Source organism: Ptychodera flava, chromosome 16 (genome assembly GCF_041260155.1).
Source record: "Ptychodera flava strain L36383 chromosome 16, AS_Pfla_20210202, whole genome shotgun sequence".
NCBI lineage: Eukaryota > Metazoa > Hemichordata > Enteropneusta > Ptychoderidae > Ptychodera > Ptychodera flava.
In genome coordinates, this window is record NC_091943.1 from 29,691,641 (window position 1) to 29,707,575 (window position 15,935).

At 38.9% G+C, this 15,935-nt stretch overlaps 2 protein-coding genes across 4 annotated transcripts; one reads left to right on the forward strand and one right to left on the reverse strand.

The window, feature by feature from the left end:
• Nucleotides 1–849: 849 nt before the first annotated feature.
• On the reverse strand, nt 850–1,638 carry LOC139113979 (uncharacterized). The gene has a single exon (XM_070675452.1). The coding sequence runs from the start codon at nt 1,636–1,638 to the stop codon at nt 850–852; it is 789 nt and encodes a 262-aa protein (XP_070531553.1).
• Nucleotides 1,639–5,241: 3,603 nt separating this feature from the next.
• Nucleotides 5,242–14,201, forward strand: LOC139114507 (cryptochrome-1-like). 3 transcript variants are annotated; one of them, XM_070676292.1, is made up of 12 exons: nt 5,242–5,443; nt 7,776–7,995; nt 8,380–8,574; nt 9,079–9,197; nt 9,597–9,751; nt 10,291–10,434; nt 11,108–11,275; nt 11,995–12,135; nt 12,569–12,720; nt 13,113–13,345; nt 13,693–13,818; nt 13,922–14,201. In XM_070676292.1, exons 1-11 carry the CDS (start codon nt 5,275–5,277, stop codon nt 13,788–13,790), a joined length of 1,794 nt encoding a protein of 597 aa, XP_070532393.1. In that variant the 5' UTR covers nt 5,242–5,274; the 3' UTR covers nt 13,791–13,818; nt 13,922–14,201. The 3 variants fall into 3 exon arrangements, with proteins under 3 accessions (XP_070532393.1, XP_070532392.1, XP_070532394.1); XM_070676291.1 differs by having other exon boundaries at nt 13,693–14,201; XM_070676293.1 differs by lacking the exon at nt 5,242–5,443 and adding an exon at nt 6,807–6,996 and having other exon boundaries at nt 13,693–14,201.
• The last annotated feature ends 1,734 nt before the right edge of the window (nt 14,202–15,935 follow it).

Sequence of the window (15,935 nt, forward strand, 5' to 3'; positions counted from 1 at the left end):
GACTCGACAACATATGTAATTTGATTACTTTCCAGGTGGCAATATTTCTCTGCTATAGTTTTACAGTGATAACTGATTGATTTCATGATACGCACATACAAAAGTAAAGCTAGTCAACTGGTAATACTGACAAATACCGTAACCTATATTCAAGAGGGCAGAAACAGACTGAACATCTGATTTTCTCCATACTGAATCGAGTTAATATGGGTCAGCAATTGATGTTACCGGGGTACATCCTCTATGCCCAGGTTAATCCAATACGCAAAGCGGGCAACAAAAGCAAGAGGTAGAGAATGCATCCCTTGACATCATCGTATTCATTAAAAAGCCGTTATTTTGCTAATAAATCCCTGTTCATCGATACCGGTTACATGCTTGAATATTGTGTCTCGTTCAGTTCTGTCCATCTATCGCCGCCAATAATTGATCACTAAGAAATGAAAAGGAATCAGAAACGATGAACAATTTGTGGCTGTTTGCTTCACTGTGATTTTATTTGTACACATGTTTTGTCTAATAGACAGACAGTACCACACACGATCAACAAACTTATGTAGCAGACACTCCATAGTCAGTTAACAGTCGTTTGTTAACTTGTGTGATTAGCAGGTTGCTCCCATCGACCGCATATGCAAAGTAGGCCTAAAACGATAGCCACCAAAGATACCAAAAGTTGGCTACGGGTTACCATGAAAGTGAAATTAGTGTCATAAGCGTTACCTGAATTAGGGTAAATCTTTTTCGCTATTTCATGATCATTATAAGTAAACAGTCATTGGTTGTATCTTGGTTGCATCTCTTCAAGTGACTAAAATGACCGTATACACTATGAAAGCTTTACAAATGTCATGGCTGAGATCTTAAGCTGTACAGTTTCTCATAAAAAGGCTGCGAATCTTGTATGGCATCCCTCACATACGCTGGATACGATGACAGGTCTATCTGGGAAGGACTATGTGTTCCTTTTTTTAGGAAGCCAGTGGTATTGAGTACTGTACTGAACCAGGCGTCGTTCCCTTTCCAGGCCTCTGGACGGTCAGAGTTCCAGTGAAGCATACTCTCTTTGAACTCAAACCCAACAAAGTCGCAGAACTTCTTCATTGTAGTCGCCGGGTCACGAAACAGATCGTCATCAGCATCAATAACCATCGGCGTTTTACCTCTGACATTTTTAATGTATTGGTACAACTCCAAGAGTTCTCGGAAACCTGGCTCGTGGGGTATAATTTCAGACAATCCATCAACATTTTGCTGGGAGAGACTTCTGTACAGGGATGTGACAGATTTAACTGGATTACGTATCAGGATAGCATGGCAGTATCCATCAGGAACGAAATGAATCTTTCCCGGTAAAACTAGATGAATTGCCATGTCCTTCAGGAAGACACCTCGATATCCAGGAAAGTTGCCCTCGAGTACGCTCTTTACTCCACTATACTTTGATTCGAGCAAAGGGTCTTTGATGAAGTCGGTCACGAAGAAAGAACCTCCTTCTGGCATGTAAGAGGCGGCGAAGTATTCATGAAACACCTTAACGCCCTCTAGAGTCAGAATTGATCGTTCAAATGCTGTCGAACCACATCTGTATGATGACCACAGGATGCCTCTTGGAATTGATCCTTCGGAGGGATTCATTCTCACTCTGAAAGAACAAAATAGAGTCAATGATATGTGCTGCCCTTCGATCAACACTGATGCATTTATGTGTGGCATTGCCAGTATCTTGCTCCGTTCTGATAAGATAGCGTTCAGTTTTTACGGCCTGGGGGGCGGCAAAATCCTGTCGCCGGTGTTCAAAAAAATATAGACCCCCCCTGCATTTTTTGTGAAAAAAAGATGACCCCCCCTTTGTCAGAGGAAAAAAATTGATGACCTCCCCCCTGAAAAATAACCAAAACCCATAATCAAATTTACCCGCATGGTTTGGATTTGAACTCCGGTATGCGGCGCACTTTATTCGTGTAGCAGAGATGCCAGTGCACAAACTTCTCAGCCACATCCATTGAAACGTCTGTTAATTAGGACGACTGTAAGGCAATTTTTAACTTCATTTCCATAGACAACTCATGTCCATGGACATTGTATAAAGTAAACTTTATTTGAGTGGTTCGCCAAAGGCAGCCCTCCGGTTCAGAGGGTCATGGGCCATTACGTAAAGTCAACTTTATTCTAGTGGGCCACCAAAGGTGGCCCGCCGGTAAAGAGGGTCGATCATGGCTATTGCATAAAGTAGACTTTACTGGACAGGGCCGCTGAAGGTGCGTGGCCATTACCATTATTCAGTGCGTGATCCCAGGGGTCCCTCAAAAATGTTTCTAATACAAGCCGCGGCTTCAATTGGGAATTTAACAGTAAGATTGCCGTGGGGTATTACATAAAGCCAATTTATTGTAGTGGGCCGCCGCAGGCGGCCCGCCGGTAAAGAGGGTCGGATCATGGCCATTGCATGAAGTAAACCTAATTGGAGTGGGCCGCCAAAGGCGTCTGCCCGTTAAGAGGGTCATGGGTAATGCATAATGTATATTTATTGTAGTGGGCCGCCCAAGGCGGCCCGCTGGTAAAGAGGGTTGATCGTGGCCATGGCATAAAGTGAACTTATTGTTGGTATTATGTTTTTGAAAATGTGGTGACCCCCCTTTCCTACCAGTGAAAAAGCGATGACCCCCCCCCCTTTGCAGATTCCAAAATTACGATGACCCCCCCCCCTGGATTTTGCCCCCCCCCCGGCCGTAAAAACTGAACGGTCCCTAAATACCGGTTAGCTTCACCCGGTCTACGAGGCTGCCCAGCATAATTTATGTCCATGCACACACACACAATGAGCAACGGAATATTCCAAGGACACATGAATCACACTTCAATGCAGGAGGTAAGGAATTCCGAAAAGGGCTTACGACAAATAATGACAAGAGTATTCTCAAAAAGTCAATATTGTCACGATTTGGGTAGATCAAAGGGGCGTCGATCACGCTAAACAACACAAAGAATGGGAAAAAATCCTACACATTATGTAAAGGAACAAAACGAGAAGAGAAAAGTTATATTTCACAGCGGATCTTGTATTTTGTAGGTTTTTGAATTATCGTGCAGTAATCTTTCTTTCTTTTATACCTCCACAAACAGGGTCGGCCTCAGACAAGCGGCCTTCAAGCATCGCGTGTACTTATCCCAGCCATGCTATATGTACCCATCCTGTGTCTATGGCATTAATCCATGCAAAAATTACTACTATTCTATATTACTAAATTCAATTTTAAAAATCAATATTATACTAGTATATACAATTTAACAACTCGATCGACTTTCAATGTCTCCTCCTACATACTTTTCCGAAATCAGTTTACAAATCAACCTTTCTCTTGACTTTCTTTATTACTATTTGATATTCAATTTTACAGCTTGACTTTCTATTTCTCTTTTCTACATTCTATTCTGAATTCACCTGTATAACCTAACATTTCTCCTGACTTTCTGTAGATTTGTTAGTCTATATTTTTTGACAAAAAATACGAAAAATTGCCCCAAAAGTACCAATATGAAAATTTCACCACAATTTGAACAACGTTTAACAGAAGTCAACGCTTCAATCGAGAATATCAAGTTTCAAAGCAATCAACATGAGCTCTGGGAGATAATACCAATATGAAAATTTCACCACAATTTGAACAACTTTTAACAGAGGCCAACCCTCAAATCATGCATACCAAGTTTCCAAAACAATTGGACCGGCAGCTTCAGAGGAGAAAATCTTTTACCAAAAACGGCAAAAATTGCCCCAAAAATAAAAATATGAAAATTTCACCACTAAAGTCACCTTGAAGAACCTGCATACCAAATTTTAACCAAATCTGGCCTGTTTACTGAGTTTAAGCAATTTGCAGGATTTATTTTCCTTCTTTTCCCTCATTTGCATATTGTTGACACTGATACACCCTGGATGCACCTGTACGCCAAATAATAAGATTGAAGGTGCTGTGGTTGTGTAGTTTTTGATGTGACAGACATACATCCGCACACACATCCATACTAAAATACATACATACAGAAGTACAGACGCCACCAACTCACCATATTAGCTCTCTTTGGTATATGTACAATGTCAAATGTGAGCTAAAAACAGGTGAAGCTGCATTTACAAACACCTCTGGAGGGGGGACCGGAGAGTCTAAAAAAATTCTAAGATTTTTTAAAATGCCACCCTAACAAACTCACAATCAGTTCCCGTCCACTCCTTCTGACTTGCTTTAATTTTGAAATCCCCCTTTAAGACATTGGACAAAAATTACAGGCGAGTCACAATTTTTTGGCGCCATCATTATTGAAGGGTCATGAAATTTCACACATGCCTTTGAGGAGGGTCACCAATTTTGCGCAACTGTAAGGAGGCAAAATTTGGTAGATGTACTTCATCCAAGAATATCAAATAATAAACATTTTTCCTACAAAACAATAATAACTGTACATTTTTATGTGTTTGATAATTCATGTAAATGTACTTTGCTTGAAGTGGCAGATGAAAAGCACATGTGTGAACAAAATATTTGATTTTTGGATTTCATTGATAATATTAATTCACTTAGTAATACATGGTCTCTGAGAAATATATAAACAACTGTTTTCCAATATAAAACTAGCATATCTGTGCATTTATAGACGTTTGATAATTGATATAAATGTACTCAATTGTTTTGAAGTGAGAAGCCAAGTTGAAATTTTGAAGTACGAAGTAATGAAGTAAGATGGCCCTGTGCGACTTTCGTAAAAGGTGGGATCTGGTTATTTACGCACTGGAGGGAATATCGTGTCGCGTGAGAGTGAGACAATGGGGCGGCTTTCGTAGTGGAGTAGGGCTGTAATGGCGAGAGGGCCACTGAGGAAGTTTTCCTGGTTGGAAGCGCGGGAAATAGTATGCAGAGGTCAATTTCGAGCTAACAGCTCGTACTTTTTCTCTAGAAATTTTGTTTTTGTTCGAAATACCTGAAAGTAGTGTCTAATACGTGATCACTCTTCAGGCTAAATCTCGAATCAATCGTCTGATTCAAGTTGGCCACCCCTCTGACTTACCACACCATACTTAGTATGATATCCTTTGGCACAAAGTGTATGAGTAATTTACATACAAAGCAAGGTTTGCGTAGAATCCTCCCATAGCTGATTTCACATCTTACGTGATTGTGGTATCAGTGGCTTGTATTTACACAATCCGTAGATAGCTACTGTATCTATCGATTTAGCATTTCATACAAACATTAGCCTCTGCGATCATGAGTTATGGCGGTCTGTAAGACAGCGTTTGTTGTGGCTTGTCTGCTATGTATTTGCTCTGACGTGCCGGTGACCAGTGGTTTGTCGTTGACGGACTTGCTGCCAGCACCGAGTTGGAAAAACATCGTACAGACTATATGGTCAAAGATAAGCAATGATATCCCTGACACTAATGGTACGTTCTTTTTGCCTTTTGTACAAGCTGAAAATTTATGGAACAAGTGCGTAACTTATCTTCGTCTGGACGTACTGGACAAACATACCGGACAACCGTTCAGGAAACACCCCTTACGTAGTTTACTTGTCAATTATTTTACAAACACCGACAATAGGTGAAAGTGAAAAATGATCGTGTGTGTAAGGGTTACTACGAATGATACTGGTGTTTGGCAACTAGGACATGTTATTTTCAGATTAAAGCGTCCGTATGTTTTTGTAAGGTTGCAAAAAGTGTTGTGAAATTTATTATCTCATTTCTGTAAGAATCACAAAAATTGTATAATATTGATAAGAAAGAGGAAATAGTAAAACTACAGATTCTTAAAAGTGCTTCAGCTTTTGCATAAATCAGAAGTCCCGAGATGCTAGCAGACGTGTGGGCATTTCGCGTTTTTGAGAAACGTCGTTTTAATATTCAATAAAATCTTTGGTGGTTTCCTGCAACTCGCACTGCTTCATAAGATTTTTCATGAGTATTTAGGGGGCTAAGATAATAGTTATTTCCTTCCAGTGCACATTTTTAAAGCACTACTTTCAAAATGACTTTCTGATGGTGAAATGGATGAGAGTGGCTAACATAGCAATGAAGATATACAATGATTTGTTTATAATTAAAACAACGCATCAAGAAAAACAGCTGAGTTGGCGTTTTAGCAAGAAAAAAACAAATCGCTATGTTGTCTCTAAATCTACATTAGTGAGACTGCTTTATGAGTACAGTTTTCCCAAAGGCTTCTTGAAGTTGACTGAGTTTATTTTGAAAGTTTCAAGGAAATGGCAATATAACAGTGTCACTTTCTAGCCTGACAGGTCCCGTGTAGCACTCAAGGAAAAGTCTGGGTAGCCATACTTCTACAGTGAAATTTCAAAACAGCACTTAGGCCTATCTGGGAATAACCAACAAAATAGACACCCTTATTATAGGCAATATAGGTAAAAAATAAATCAGAAAACACTACCGAATTTATAAAATCTTAGAGTGTGTGAGAAAATTGCAAATACACTTATAACCATGCCAATGTTGTATAAAGCGATGGTATTGTCTAATATTTAGTTTGTTGTCTGTACCAGCTTACCTCCAGTCTGGGCAACATACATCTTATTTAACTGATTTCAATGGGGTATTGTAATCCTTTGAAGGATCAGCTGTTGCAAAAAAAGTAATCCCTTTTTCTTGCTTCACGGGCCGAGATGATGAACCCCCCAAAAATCACTTTTTTTCCGTTGTTTTGGGAACACGCAAGGATACCCTTTTCCGTGAGAGAAGTGTAAGGCGCTAGGCGAGTGCCTCTTCTCTGCAGAGAAGGAAACAATTCAATATATCAACGTTGGTGGCGTAGTGCAGGTTAGATTACGTAAGTTTGTGTTTTCAAATTCGATGATACATAACCACATCGCTTATGTGTTTCACTGAGTGCGGCTAAGCTATCGCCCAGTTACTCTTCGTATATCCGTTTGAGTTAGCAAATTCCAGCCACCTTTGTACACTTAAGGTGTAATTTGTTGCAGGTAAGTACTCGTTGGATGCTGCGTTAAGATTATGGCTCCGAACTTCCAACATGGAGGCCTTTCTTTCTACCTCCATAGTTCCAATCGCCACTGCTGAAACATGCGACTGAAACCTGCTCGTTTGTGCCGTGAAAGTACATGACAGCCAAATGTCAGCCAAACGTCGGTGATACTATTTGGAACGAGACATCGGGAGGCTAGCCGTCAATTGTGGGCAGATCAGTTAGCCAACGTTACCATAATCAAGAATTCAGTGAGAAATAGGCGCTCTGCACACAGTCCCTACATCATGGAGGGCCTGCGCTTAGTTAGGGTAGAACTTTTGATTTCCGGGGGGGAGGGGTTGAAGGATTTTTGGGAAAAAAGAAGAAAAACATTGATCCAGTGATGTCTTAATGTCCACGCAGTAATTACAGAAAATAGTAAAAATAAAGTTGCTGCAACAGTGGCGGGAAAAGAATGCTGCCATACCCATTTCCTCCAGCATCCCACCCCCAGAAATCAAATGGTTGTCCCCCTTAAGACTGGTAGTGTACTTGCTTGTACCCCACAGTACATGCATTCCCGGAATTGCACTGACCACACCCGGTTGTCAAAATTAATATCGTTCACAAAATAATAGTCCCTCCATTTACTGTGAACATGCAGATTCACTATGGTAAATTCATGCAGTTTCGCATTGCCGTAAAGGCAAAAAATAATGCAATATTAGCTTCAATGTCAATCATGATATTCAACCTCAAAACTTGTGTACATGATTTACATTTTGCCTCCCATAGAAATGGCAAAGCACAGAAGCTTACACTGGTTTCGCAAAGGTCTCCGTCTCCATGACAATCCTGCATTGCTAACAGCATGTGAGAACTGCCAAGAAATGAGACCAATATTCATACTGGATCCATGGTTCGTCAAATCGGGAAAAGTTGGTGTAAATAGATGGAGATTTCTACTGCAATCCCTTCAAGACCTAGATGAAAGTCTAAAGAAAATTGGTTCAAGGTGGGAAACTAACATTTATTGATTCAATAAAAGATATTGGATGCTTGCATTTTCATTCAAAATTCATTTTGTTCAAAATCTATCTTTGAGCAACCTATTTTCAATTATGTCATGACAGAATTTTGTTTAAAAGAATTATGCTGAATCTCCGCTACTCCCCTAATTAGTATTTGTCTAATTTCTAGCAGAACAACAATTTCTAAATTCAAATTTTACTTGTCATTTTGTATCGCCATTGATTATTATGCACAGATTTGACCAAAAATCAAAATCCATCATGGAGAACCTGATTTGCAGTTGTCTCATATAGAAGACGCTCTTGTCATGTCAAAATGTCTGATTCCAGTTCAGTCGGTACTTCACTGATTCCTCCATTATCACCAGGTTGTTCGTTTTGAAAGGAAAGCCCTCAGAGGTGTTCCCTAGGATCTTCAAGGAATGGAACATTACCAGACTAACATTTGAATTAGATACAGAACCTTACGCTATCCAACGTGACACAGAAATCAAAAAGATTGCGAAATCTTGTGGTGTGGAAGTCAATGAGAGGATCTCGCACACTCTGTATGATTTAGAAAGGTAAGTTTGGATCTTCTTATCTTTGAGTGAAATCAGTATTCTTATTAGCTTTCTTGTTATCAGTCTCAAGACAAGTTGTTAAAGAAAAATGAAGACAGAAAAAGTAATCAGAAATTTAAAATGGGTTTTGAAGTTTGATAACTCCTTGTAAAAAGTCCATTCTCACCAGGCATTAGCCACCTGTCACGCAACTGTACACAGTAGACAATTTGTGTCACCCACTTTTATCCAAAGTCAGACATTATTTCTTACTTGCATTGATTTGAAAAAAAAAACAAAACGGTATGTTACTTACTTTGATATAAAAAAATTGTTTTTGTTCTCTAATTAATTTCCTGTGATAATTATAACTGTTAAGGCAAACTGGCTATGGCAACATAAACAGTTATGAAGCTTCAAAAGACAAGTAATGTGTTGCTGTCTCTATGTTTGAGATGAAGAACACTATTTCATACCTTTGAGGAAAGATATTTCAATATTTGAAATCTCTTGGATTCCCAACAGAATAATAGATGCCAATGGAGGCAAGCCACCTCTTCAGTACAAACGACTACAGACACTGGTTTCCAAGCTTGGACCCCCAGCACAGCCACAACCTGCCATCACAGAAAATACCCTGAAGGGTAAGACTGGCAGCATTCTCATGTTGTTTGAAAGAAAAAAGTTTATATTTTATTTTTTTGTTCAATAGGGAATAGTAAAATGAAGAAAATCATGCCATTAATTATATTGAGAAAAATAAAATGCTGTGTTATGAAATGCAATACAAAACTATAATTCATTAGTAGTCACCAAATTATTGAAAATAGTTAACACTGTTCTTTTTGGACTTGCCTTGATCAAGAACTGCAATATTTGTTATTGAACATTGACATTTTGTATGTATTTTACAATTTTTTTCAAAAGATATCTGCACTTTCATAATTATGATATGTCTGAAACATCAATTCATCCAGATTATAAAAACACCTGACGGCAAATCAAGTATAAATGTAAGAGACATTTTTGTTGATATCTACCAGGATGCATCACGCCAGTTGATGACAATCATGATGAGAAGTATGGGGTTCCAACTTTGGAAGATCTAGAGCTAGATAGCAGTGAAGTTGGACCCACACTGTATCCTGGTGGTGAGACAGAGGCATTAAAGAGAATGCAGAGCCATCTGCAGAATCAGGTATGATGGGTAATGACAGAAGTGTAAAATTAATGCATTTAGTATTTGGTGGTCTCCAGGGCAAGTCAAGTAGTCCTTCAGTCTAGTTTGTAAGTCCTACAGTCTAGTTGCTAGTCCTATTGTCCAGTTTACTGGTCTGCAGTCTAGTTTGCTATTCATGCAGTCTAGTTTGCCAGACCTGCAGTCTAGTTCACTAGTCATGTAGTCTAGTTTGCTTGTCCTGCTGTCTAGTTTGCTAGTCATGCAGTGTGTACATTTCATACAATGAAAGTAGATACTCTCAACAGTCAGTCAGACCAGGAAGTGGGAAATTTGCTAAGTGCAACAAAAACTTTAATTGTCCAGATCTGTGTTTGACTACTGGACTTGCTCAATTATGTTCTTTAAGCATATCATTGTCTAAAGTATCTTCCTATTCGTATAGGCATAACAACATACATTAGGAGGAAAATCTATGGCTGTAGAGGGGGTACTCCCACTGCAGACATAAACATGTCCTTCTTAAAATTCAGTAACTCTGCATGGTTTCTTCCTTTCAGTCTTGGGTGTGTGCATTTGACAAACCTAAAACACGCCCCAATGCACTTCAACCAAGCACCACAGTTCTCAGTCCATATCTGAAGTTTGGTTGTCTGTCAGCACGTACATTCTACTACGCTCTCGATGACTTACTAAAAAACAAGGTGAGGACAATAAACGAGTCTACCAACAGTTAACTTTGACTTTGAACTCAAATGATGATATGTCATGCAGTGAATGACTCTCACTATTAAAAATTTGCAAGTTTAAGCATTGACATTGAAAAATCAATCCGTAAGTCGATCGTGCTGAATCGTCATTTTTTGAGATCAATTACAAACATAAATACTTCCATGACCAAATTGTGTCCTAAACTTAACAGATCAAGTGATTATCCGTATGACTGACTACATGTATATCTATATACATGTACGTTATGATACGATAAAAGAATCCCGTTCAGAATTATGACTGTACAGGTATTGCCCTGTACTTGTAATATTTAAAGTCCAAAGAGTTGTAATTAATCCACACATTCCTTTGATTAAAGCGTGGCATTATTACAGGGGAGTGCAAACTATTTTCAGATCTACCAACCCAAGGGCTATACATGTAGTTGCCAGTGAAAATTTCTAGCCCAGCCTCAGTTTCCACTGTCCCACCAGTCAACATGTTAATTACAGCTTACAAGTTCACTTGCAGAGTTTGCTAGTACAAGGAAAAGATATTTGTACGGCCATAAATATTGTAGGTATTAGCATACAGGCTTAGGCTAGTGGTTGTGCTTACCCCTGATTTCTTTCAATTTATGAAACATTTCTTTCTTGCCCGTTACAGACAAAATGTACCCAGCCACCAGTATCTCTGACAGGTCAGTTGCTATGGAGAGAGTTCTTCTATGCAGCTGCAGCGGGTACACCAAATTTTGACAAAATGGAGGGTAATCCAATATGTCTTCAAGTGCCTTGGGATAACAACACAGAGTTCCTCAATGCATGGGCTGAGGTGAGAATTTAGACAGAGCCCCCTAGTGGTGATTGAGACACTGTATGTGAAAGCCTTAAATCTCGCAATAATGAGTCTTCATGACATCAGATAGGCCAGAGTGTTTGGCATCAGGAAATACAAGTTCAACTGTTGGCATTTTAGCTAAAACCAAACCTGAAACCATTCTACCAGGAGACCAATACAAATTACATTTTGTTGAAGATTAAATTTGCCAAGGAGGACCTCTGACTAAAACCATACATAGTTTTATGACCCTTTCCCTCTCTGTTGGTGAGAATTGATATGGGGAACCAAATGGTACATTAGAGATGTAAATAGAAATCGTAGATATCAGTATGTCCTGCAAATATGAATCCATACAGAGTTCAATAACGATAACTCATTTATCCAAATTGTTTATATAACATTAGCAGCTACTTTTATTGGCTATAGATTTTTATTAATTCATGCTTGGTCGACAACTTCCCATTTCTTAATTCGACTAACTTCAGCCAGACATTGTACCTGTTTTGAGAAAATTCAAATTCAGTGGTGATTCCAACTTTATAGAGCAAGTTAAATTTTCTGGTTTCCCATTTGACTTTTGTTGATGGTGCAAAATCTGTATGAGCAAGATGCTTAGAGATCATTATTGTGGCCATATGTCCGATGATGTTCACTGTACGACAAGGAAGTTACGGAGACATCACTTGTCTTTTTGTCAACTATTCTGACAGGGTAGAACAGGGTACCCATACATCGATGCCATCATGACACAGCTGAGACAGGAAGGGTGGATCCACCATCTTGCCAGACATTCCGTGGCATGTTTCCTGACCAGAGGAGATCTATGGATCAGCTGGGAGGAAGGGCAAAAGGTATGACACGATGCAAACACTCAAAAGTTGCTTTTTTTTCCCCAAAAAGCAAACTGTCTAAATTGTAAATGAACTCTAAAAATGAAGGTGCGTCAGTGTTTTGACAGAAGAATCGTAGTCTGTTTGTAGCTGCACAGATATTGTTTGAAGAATGATTCCCTTGAAAAATACCTCCGGGAAAAAGTGAGCCTAAATATATGACTGTAGCTAGTCTACAAGACATACAAGGTGGTAGGCAAATATATCATGAGACAAATAGTTTACCATTGTAGCTTCGGAGTCTTGTGATGAGCTGTTGATCATCAGTATTTTCCAGCAGTGAAGTAGTATACGATGTCAACATACCGACAGTATATTCGGAAAGCTACCTTTCATAAGCAAAGTCTATGCACCATTAACATATATGCATTTCTTTCCTCCTCTACAATGGCAGGTGTTTGATGAGTTGTTACTGGATGCTGATTGGAGCGTCAATGCTGCCAACTGGATGTGGCTGTCTGCCAGTGCTTTCTTCCATCAATACTTCAGAGTCTACAGTCCAGTTGGGTTTGGACAGAAATATGATAAAGACGGAGAGTATATTCGGTATGGCAAATATACAGAGTTTAACGAGGAATCTTTACAGTATCATTTGTTGTTAAATGCGCTATGGTCTCGTTTTGCCCATAGATTTTAATGTGCATGTGCGAATAAGGAATGCAGCATTGTTGAGGTCAGTATATATATGATATGTTGACCAAATGTACCTTCATACTCATAATCATACTTCTGCTCACCACAGTGATTGTTGATCATATAACATATAGGTCAAAGGTCACAGGCAAATGATGTGCACAGAATGGCTGTACCATGACATCCTAGTACAACTGATCTTTTAATACTGCAAGGTCTTTTGGTATCCTTCAGTAGAGCCCAGACTTGTTCATGGAAGAGAGCCCTCACACAGTTAAATTTAATTATTTTGTTTTTATTCCTAGAAAATATCTACCTGTTCTCAAGAAGATGCCAAGCAAATTTATCTACGAGCCATGGACAGCTCCACTGAATGTACAACAGAAGGCAGGGTGTTTGATAGGTCAGGATTACCCACGACCTATTGTAGATCACAACGTAGTGAAAGAACGCAACATGAAGAGAATGAAGAAGGCACGTGACAGTCATTATAATGCAAATGCATCATCTGAGAATGGGGATTCAAGTGAGGTCAAAGGTGAGAAATACACATGTCATCTATGTTTATCTCTATTGATTGTGGAAAATGGGGTCACAGTTCTTTGCAACTGTACATATGTGAAAGAAATTACACAGCTGTTTCACCTTCACCGCAATGGCCGTAAACTTTGGCTTGTTCAAATGAGCTCAGTTGAGTTAAGGAGATTGCTGTGTTCTATATCCATTTAATTCTAAGTTTCTTGTGAAGGACTATGATACAAATCAATACGAAATATTTATTTTTCAAGAACATAAGCCATATCTTCGTGCATAGAACTACAGTTCTTACACTGTCAAAAAAACATTCAGAACTTGAAGGTTCCCATTTTATTTGAATCATTTCAGATGCCAAGAAGAGAAAGTCATCCGATGAACGCTCACCAAAAGCAGCTGCCGTGAAATCACGAAAGATCACAGAGTTCACAACGAAAACCAAGAAATGAACAGAGTCCATTTGGACGAGATTGATCCGTAAACGTATTCTTCTGTTGATGGTTTTGTTTCTGTTTTGTTTTTGAAATGTTCATGTAAGCTTCCCCCCCCCCCCCCCCCCATTTTATTTGAATCATTTCAGATGCCAAGAAGAGAAAGTCATCCGATGAACGCTCACCAAAAGCAGCTGCCGTGAAATCACGAAAGATCACAGAGTTCACAACGAAAACAAAGAAATGAACAGAGTTCATTTGAACGAGATTGATCCGTAAACGTATTCTTCTGTTGATGGTTTTGTTTCTGTTTTGTTTTTGAAATGTACATGTAAGCTTTAAAGATGAGATTCCATAGATAACACTAGCCAACTCAAGTTAATGAGTACAATTTATCTTGACTTCAATAAAATACACTTTTGCAATTTATCTTCATGCTGTGTTACGTTCTTAAAATGTTATCCCAGACTATATATCTCTCTGGTAGTCATATTAAATCTATACACACGTTGCACTGTGCACCTTAAAGGCACATGAGCTGCAACTTTTGGCATTATTTTCATGATTTTATATTTGGATTAAAATTAGTTCATAGAAATGTTCTTACTCCACTGAGTGAGACTGCATGGCAAGGTTTCAGTAAGACAAATAATAAACGACTGCCGCACACTAAATATGGCCGCCTGCATGCAACTACACGATAATAAATGCTGCATGTACACATTTGAATCTTTACAAATACAACATGGTGCAACCCACTGAAAGGACGGGAAAGGGATTCACTCCACTTTGACAAAAATTCTCTGTTTTTCACATAACATGGCAAGATTTTGAAAATGGCGGGAAATTTAAAATGAACAAAAATCTGTTCAATTTCTTGCCTATTCTGCCACAAGCAAACGTTGTTGAGGCATAGTTAATGACTATATCGTTCAATTTGCAGATTGCAATGAATATCTGAGGAAATTGGAGGTTAGACAAATTTAGCAGAGTTGCAGCTCATGGGCCTTCAAGATTTTATGCTCATTCAGTCAGTATACAAATTTTAGTCCAACCTGTACCAGCACATAGGATCAAAAAATATCTGAAATCAAATAGAAGACTCTTAATTATAATTACTGTTGCGTTCCAAGCATCTTCCCTCTGAGATACTACAGGACAACTGTAAACCAGTTTCTGGATAAAATTTGAAAGGCACTCTGTGTATAATACTCCAAGACATTAAAGAACCACCCAGGTCACACTGTCGAATTTATGGAATCTGCATTCCAATTCCAGATATGTGTAAGCCAATCAGATTTAATATCTGATGAGAGGGTGATCAAAAGTAGAAATTCAAATGAGCTTAGGTGAAACATAAAAAGTCTATGCTTGCTCTTTTTTTAAAATAAAATATATGTCATGGAAAAGTGGAAGAAAGTTAAGAATTTGGAGGGAGGGAGAATCATTCCAGAATAAATAATGCCAAATCTTGAAATGCAAGGAAATTTACGAAACTTTGACCACCTCCATCCTAAGATTTCACAGCATATCCATAAGCTAGTTTACAATGATTAGATGACTGGAAATAAATATCACTGCATAGGACAGTGTCAGGCCAAGTGGATACCAATTTGCTTAGCATTCAGCGTTGTAAAAATTCAAGACCCACCGGCAGACCCTGCTTGGCATGGATAGACTTTCACAGCCCATCTCTGGCTATGTACTGTGGCATAGGAACAATGTAGTCTTGCTAGCCATACGTCAGCTTGTGAAACAGGCTACATCAGTCACAGTGTGGTCATTTCTTGGGATTTTGAGAGCACATTTGCAAACTCAGTGACCTGGGATAGCAGGCAAGGTGATGCAGTCGTCTTTGAACTGACTTAACCAGACAATTGTTGACACATCAGTGTAGTGAGGGCTGTGAGAGAGTCTAACTAAATGTATTTTCTTGTCCTGTCTGTTCTGTGAAGATCTGCAAATAAGGTGCAAAGATGTCTGCATAAATCATGAACACCATATTTCTTCGAACAAAATGCCAGAGACTGGCTGCCACTGACACTGTGGCTGTGCTAAGTGATATGATATCGTCATCCAATGAAACACTAAATTTAACTCAAGGAAAATATGCGAAAAAAATTATTTGTAATTATAACTTAATTTATTTCATAGTCTTTGGTC

Excerpts from the sequence above, each read along its gene's own strand:
- LOC139113979 (XM_070675452.1), bottom strand. The coding sequence starts at position 1,638 with ATGAATCCCTCCGAAGGATCAATTCCAAGAGGCATCCTGTGGTCATCA.
- LOC139114507 (XM_070676291.1), top strand. The coding sequence starts at position 5,275 with ATGGCGGTCTGTAAGACAGCGTTTGTTGTGGCTTGTCTGCTATGTATT. Across the intron at positions 12,721-13,112 it reads AAAGACGGAGAGTATATTCG|AAAATATCTACCTGTTCTCA; the intron begins GTATGGCAAATA and ends TTTTATTCCTAG. Across the intron at positions 13,346-13,692 it reads GGATTCAAGTGAGGTCAAAG|ATGCCAAGAAGAGAAAGTCA; the intron begins GTGAGAAATACA and ends GAATCATTTCAG.